Source organism: Cynara cardunculus (assembly GCF_001531365.2).
Source record: "Cynara cardunculus var. scolymus isolate 2C chromosome LG 16, CcrdV1, whole genome shotgun sequence".
NCBI lineage: Eukaryota > Viridiplantae > Streptophyta > Magnoliopsida > Asterales > Asteraceae > Cynara > Cynara cardunculus.
Window position 1 is genome coordinate 994,554 of NC_037543.1, and position 7,227 is coordinate 1,001,780.

Below are 7,227 nucleotides of genomic sequence, written 5' to 3' on the forward strand. Positions count from 1 at the left end.
ACGATTTCATAATCATATATGAAACAATTTCATCAAAAAAAAGTATTATATGAAACAATTTTGTAAGAGTAAACAATTTCATGAAAAAAATTCATAAAATTAAACAATAAAATCGAAGGATGAGTGTGGTTTGCACGGTTTGTACAAATATGAGTTATTTGCATTTGATCGCTCCTCACTCACTCTCTATCTCTCTCTCTCTCTCTCTCTCTCTCTATATATATATATATATATATATATAGAGAGAGAGAGAGAGAGAGAGAGAGAAACTTGGAATCATATGAGATAATGTTGTTTTCATGAGACACGTGAGACAACATTTTTACACTTGAAACTTCACAAGAAAACACTGTGAAAGTAACATTCACAATGTTTTTGCTGTGAAGATTCAGTTTTTTTTTTTTTTTTTTACTTTTACAACGTTTTGATGTGAAATTTCAAGTGTAAAAATGTGGTCTCACCTAAACCCATCTCTCTCTCTCTCTCTCTCTCTCTATATATATATATATATATATATTTCTTAATGGTATAAAGTAATTGTTATTTAATTTATATTATATTATATAAAAATTATTTTTTTGGTATACCATAGTGGGAATTCAACAAATTAATTTAGCATTTTACCATTAAGGATTTAAAATCTTTAAAATTAATTATTGAGTTAATGATAAAGACAAATCAAACAACTTTCACAGTCCAAAAAGATACATAACATCTGATTCGATTATATGGCTTAATAATAACATGACTAGAGGACATATGATCTAGCTGTATCTGAATTACTGGTAAAGTCGAACATCTCAGGAGGTCAAAAATTCAAACTCCATCGAAGATGAAGTAAATACGAGTTTCATTTACTGTATATAAATATTATATATAATTCCAAAAAAATTATTCCAATATTGATTTAAGGTTTAAAATACATTTAATAATGACAAAATAAAATACCAAAATTATTATATTTTAAAATATTAAATAATATATCTATTAAAATACAAGTAAAGTATTAAATAAAAATGACGTATTTTTCCACATAAAGCAATATTTCCGATGAATAAGCATCGAACAACGTCATATTTTTTTTAAAAAGAAATTCAAAAAAAATTAAATAAATAAATTTCATGACTCATGTGAATGAGACAGCAAGATCAAGTCTATTTTTCCAAAACCCCGTAAATATAAATAAATAATCAAAACTTTTCACGTTTTTATTATTATTATAATACTAAATTAATTAATTAATTAAAATCGTGTTATAATAATGTGATTTAATGTAGTAATGTTTGTTTACCTTTTAATAGTTTCATTAAAAGATAATATCTGAATCGTTATGAGTTGAATCTTGTTTGATAAAAAAACGTCTGTCTTTAATAGTTTTCAAACCCTTTGAATGATTTTGTATTATGGGTCTTCCTTAACCATTTAGCATTCTAATTCAATCGTAAACAATTTTGTATTATATCATGAGAGACTCTTAATCATTCTGACCACTTAATCAATCTGCACAAAACCATTTAGCAACTGTCAAACAACTCCCTAATATTCAATAAATTATCAGTCTTTTAGTATGTAGAACAGTTGGTAAATGGACCGAGTAACTTTACTCAAATATACAACAGATTCAAATTTGAATCTTCCAAAAAACGGGATTGAACCCTTCAACTGTTAAGTCATATTTGAAATGTCTCCTCATGTAGTTCCTATAGGACGGGTTCCATGCAATAAAAATACAAAATTAATACCAATTATACAATAAAAAACAATTTTCGTCTCAAATGAACACATTATAATTCACACTAAAACAGTGTAATAAATAGTAAAAAACCAGACTCAGATGTCACAATATTCATTTACACTATATCTGATGTTAATATATCAGTATTACACATTATTCCTTCAAGTTTGAGATATTGCATAATCACAAAATCACAATCAACACGTCTTTATCGGTTGCGTCGGGCCGACAAACCTCCCTGCGCTTCGGTACATCGTTAGCCAAGCTTTCTTCAAACACCCTTTTTTCCCAAATAATGGATAAAATCCAAAATAATGCATACTTTTTATTGTATGAGGTAGAAATTGATAATTTCTTTATTTCCATTTTAGCCCCTCAAAGATTCATGATGCTCCAATTTGATCCCCATTTGACATTTGTTGTCTTTCTTTCACTTGATTGGAAAGAGACTTGCACTTTGCTTTTCATTGGTTGGCAATAAAGAAACAAACTTGACAATTTAGCCCCTTTTGATGGAAAATCTTTGCATTTTGGTCCTTCCAAGGCTTGTGTTTCTTTGACCAAATACCACCAAAAGAAGAATTCTTGCTTTTTTTCTCTCTTTGGATTCCTTTCCCAAAAACCCACTTTAATCACTCATGCCCACATCACCAAATTGCCATCTGCAAAGTCAAGAAGCTAGTAATCATTATATAAACGACCTTAAATATGTCTAAAATGTCTTAATAGACTGCTTTATAGGACGCGAGTTTATAAAATCATAATTCTCGGTATTTATATGCTTAGAGGGAGGATCATGCACGAAGTTGATCAGTTTATGAGAAGAAGAGAAGCTCCAAGATCATACATGATCACATGTGATATGAACATCTAATCATATATTATACAACACGCCCAATAAGGACATTGGCGACTTGGTGAACACAACCAAAGGTCGCCTACTTTATACCCGTCAAAGCGACATGTGGTGTATTCATATACGAATACGTGTTCGTATCGCATGTAATCATGCGTGAACTTGGAACTTCTAGCCTTCAGTTTGACTCTGACCTAATATACTTTTAGTCTTATAAACTAATCTATCAAGACATTAAGACATTTTTGGTGTTCTATAAAGCTGATTTTTTTTTGTGACGTAAGCAAAACGAGACCAAGAACACCGAAACGTACAAGTTTTTGATGACTCTATAGCGTCGTTGTGGATTTTACCTGTATTTATACAAGCAGGAAGTATGCACAAATTGCCGTTACAACACCAATTCTTGGTTGCCGGTTACTTCAAGAGATCAAAAAGTACTCTTTTTTGCGATTTCGGTAGGCGTTAACCCTGTAAGAGATAGGCAAAAATCGTTAGTACCCGATTTTGAATTGTATATGACAAAAAATTAGGAAGAAAAGTTGCGGACTTTTAATTTGGTACCTTGTTAATGAAATGGGTCTGAATGCGGAAATTTGTAATAGAATATTAGAATATGTGAAACCCCATTAGAATATTTTCCAAAAAAGCCCTTAAAAATAGAAGGAAAGTTCCAAAATACATGGAAGAGAAGTGGTTAAAGTCTAGTTGATGTGAGACTCCAACACGCCCCTATAACTAATTTAAGACGGGGCACAAATTATATCATAGTGTTAAGTCCCCAGAGTAGTAGATCTGACTCAAATACCATGTGGGAATACGTGAACCTCATCAGATTACTTTTCAAGAAAGAGTTTTGAGTAGAGAAATGAGGTTCCAACGTATATGAAAACAGAGATGGTCAAGTCTAGCTGATGTGAGACACTAACATATATGAAAGAATATATCAAATTCATGAAAGGGCAATGTGGGAATTATGCTCTAAAATTATCAAGATTGTCACCAATGATGCCACAATCTTTATTCAATCAAACAAGATTTCTTGAAAAAATGACCATTTCAACCTCAAGAAATGAGAAAACTCAAAAACTTCAAGAAAGGACTCCCAAATCATCTAAAAAGATTGATGAATGAAATACCCAAGTAGTAATATAAACAACTTCAAGAGAAAAATCCTGCATAAACTATGAATAATATCATCAAAAAGCAAGAAAAAGGTCGAATTTTTACGGAGAGGATGCATCGAACAAAACCTCGTTGAGCATATCATCCTCACCGTTAGCCACCGCGAAGAAGTCCGCATCTTTATCATCGTTGTTCGAAAAATCCCATCTCTTGAGCTTCGAATTAGCGGCAATAAATATCAGTTTCTGAGCCTTCTCGATACCGTCCCTAAACTGAGCGAATCTCGAAAAAGACCAATTCCATTTGAACCCACAAGAAGTGGCATGAAGAAAGATCAATCTCACCGCAACTTTTCTCAAAGAATTGAAATCGGTTAAATAAGTTTCCCAAACCAATCGACTGCTTTGCGGGTTCACGATTTTCATTTTACCGCTAACGGGATCTCGCTGTTTTAGCTGCACGGCTTGAGCATAAACTGGATCGAGACCTTCGGTTCTCCATTTCATAAGCTCCATTAACGCGATATGAGCTTCTTCTCTAGAAACGAGCCGTGTTATAAGTTTATCGACATCTTTTTCTTGATCGGATGTCAAGCATTTGAAAGGTGGCAAATACTTCCCACTTCGATCTCTAATCAAATAAAATGGATCAAGGATGAATGCAGCAGCCCAAGCTGGATGATAGTTTCTCCTAAACCTTTTGTCAAACACCTTGTCTACATGATTCTCATTGATCTGAAACTTCAAGCACCAATCTTTGATTTTGACTCTGAGTTCTTCCCAAAGCGGCAAACATTGACCGACTCTCGGCCTTTCTTTCTCGATCTCTTGAGCCATTCCTTTAATCAACTTAACTAACGAATGAACCGCCTCTAGTTCCCTCCAAAATTGAGGGTTTCTCAATATTTCTTCGATCTCCCTTCCGACATGATCGTCAATGGCGAGTTTTTGGTAATTCTCATCGAGTAAAACCAATTGCAATGATCTAGCTGAGCTTAAGACATCTTCAACCATATTAAACACCGGTTCGAATTCAAATCTCCCGATACCACCACCACCACCACCACCACCACCACCACCCGTAAATGGTACTCGAAGCAAACCCGCTCGGCCGGATTCTTGAAACTGATATTTGAGAAAAGAACTTCTAATCTGAGATCTAGTATTAACAAAGTTTGATACTTTCAGACAATTATCAGTCACAATTTTGAATAATTGTAGTTCTTTATTAAAATCTTTGATCAAATTGTTAACCCCTTGAAACTGACAAGAAAGATTGATCATCCATTGATGTTGGTTTTCAAGATGCTTTAAAGCTTTTGATTTGAATTTATCTGAAACAATCCCTACACATTGTTGCAAATTATTCCCACAAATCTCTATAATCGTTTCCATTAAAACATCTTCTGCATTCTTCGAAAAAACATACCCATTTGTAAAAACAGCTCGCTGGAAAACACTACTTCCGTTCGGCAAATTCACCGATAAATTCACCAAATTCTCAAGCTCACCTGACGAACTATGATGACGTTGATGATAATTCTTCGATTTCCATCCATCTGATGAGATTTGAAAGAACATTGCGTCGCGAATTCGAGCTTCTGATTCCAATTTCGCATTTTGATACTTGGAATCAAGTCTCTCTCCGGCGAGTTCCCGCCGGGAAATCGCCGGCAAACCGAGGTGATTCAAGAAAGTCTTGAATTTTGGATGATCTAAACTCGAAAACGAAATCGACCCACAATTTTCATAAACCCAATCTGCTAATAATTCGAACGATGAATCTATTTGGGATTTCGTTAAAATTTGACCCGGTGATGATTTCGGAGTTTTTAGCTTCTTCACACTATCTTCAAACATAGCTAAAGCACTCAAATCCTCTTTCCCACCGGATAAAATCATCGCCGCTGTTGCTGCCGTCGCCACCGTCGAAGGCTGCGGCTGGTGGTGCAGTTGAGAGTACAACCCACTACTGCTTACCGGCATAACCGTCGGTGGCGGCAATGCTGGCATGGAATCGGTTCGGGTATAACCCGACCCGTCGATTGAGAAACGGGCGGGTTCGATCATTGTAAGTGGAGCAACCGAGTAAGTGGTGGTGCTATGGCGGCTGGTACGGTTGCCGGAGTTACGTTTCCGGTGGTTTTTTTGAGGTTGAGGAGAAGAAGACGACATCGGCGACGATAAATTGATAATTCCGGTAGGTGAAAATGTCGAAATCGGTTTCGGATTTGTGTCGGAGCTGAAATTCGGACAAGTTCCTCTTTTCAGATGCTCGGAGGCGGTTCGCGACGGATTAGAGGCGGAGAACACCGCACTACACAACGAACACCGGAGTTTGACGGATTTCGGTAAACCGGTGTCGGGATTCTGAACCAGAATCGGCTCAAGATGAGTCCAATACCAAGCTCCTTTCCCTTTTATGGCTTTTGTACGGACCATCATTAGACCCTCGAATCGTTTATGAACAATCTTCGCCGCCGCCTCGTCCGTTGACTCCGGTGGTGGTGATGGTGGCGGCGGCGGTGGTGGTGGTGGTGGTGGTGATTGTTGAGTATTGGAATTACTTGGCGCACCCGCACCCGCCATTTTTTCCGGCGAGACCTCAGATTTCTTGATTTCAACAATGAAAGCAAAAGATTAACTTGAATTAAAGAAAAGATTTGTGGGTTTTTTGTGGAAATGATTTTGTTAAGGTGGGGTGTGATTGAAAAATCGAGGGGTTTCTTTATTTTTATCACCTAGCATTGTTTTAGGCGTAGTAAGAAGTGTAAATGGAGGTTGGCCGGAATTCAAAGAACTGGCGGTGGTCCATGGTGGCTCCGGCGAGTTTAAGGTGGGTTGTTTGTGGTTGTTGGGAGGAAGTTTCTTTGTGTTTAGAAAGGGGGGAGAGAGAAAGAGAAGAGAGATGTGGTATAAAGTGTAAAGGGGGAGTGAGAGTCAAATAAGGGTTGTTTTTTGTTGAATTTGTTTTTGTTTTAAGGATACATTTTAATCAACTTCCATTCATGAATAAAATGGATTTTGTTTTTTGTGTTTTATCATAAAAAATAATTAATAAAATATAGAAAAAGATGATGTGAATTTGTTTTATTTAAATGAAATAATAATTTATTATATATATAGGTGAATTTGTTTTATTTAAATAGAATAAAAAATAATTAATAATAATTTATTATGAATTTTTTTTTATATAAATGAAATAATTGTTTGTATTTCATAAATTTTAAATAAATATTAAAATATGTTTAAATGAAAATTGTGACAACAAAAAGAACATTTCAACACCTCTATTTTAGACATGAAAATGGGAAAACAAATTATAGACTATATTTGATGGTACATTATTTGGTATGGGCTTAAAGACTTCTTTTCACATGTAAAAGCTTTATTTTTTTCACAAAATTTGATGCCAAGGTACATATCCATACATTTTCTATCCAACTAATTTAATGGGACTGATGTTGCCCACATCTCGGAGTCCAACATCTTAAGTTAATTGTACTAGATAT

General features: G+C 34.9%; 1 protein-coding gene across 1 annotated transcript; it reads right to left on the minus strand.

Annotated features, from left to right (window-relative positions):
- Positions 1-1,810: 1,810 nt before the first annotated feature.
- LOC112529549 lies at positions 1,811-6,304 on the minus strand. Its single transcript, XM_025140869.1, has 4 exons — positions 5,754-6,304; positions 3,822-5,684; positions 2,945-3,062; positions 1,811-2,397 (listed from the first exon to the last, which is right to left on the minus strand). The coding sequence occupies exons 1-3, from the start codon at positions 6,302-6,304 to the stop codon at positions 3,014-3,016; spliced, it is 2,463 nt and encodes an 820-aa protein (XP_024996637.1). The 3' UTR covers positions 1,811-2,397; positions 2,945-3,013.
- Between the last annotated feature and the right edge of the window lie 923 nt (positions 6,305-7,227).

Bases quoted from the DNA above. Each gene is read 5' to 3' on its own strand.
- LOC112529549 (XM_025140869.1), bottom strand. From the start codon at position 6,304: ATGGCGGGTGCGGGTGCGCCAAGTAATTCCAATACTCAACAATCACCA. The intron at 5,685-5,753 runs GTCGGGTTATAC...GGTAAGCAGTAG, and splicing joins GCCCGTTTCTCAATCGACGG to TGGGTTGTACTCTCAACTGC. The intron at 3,063-3,821 runs GTAAAAATTCGA...TATCTCTTACAG, and splicing joins TTGTTCGATGCATCCTCTCC to GGTTAACGCCTACCGAAATC.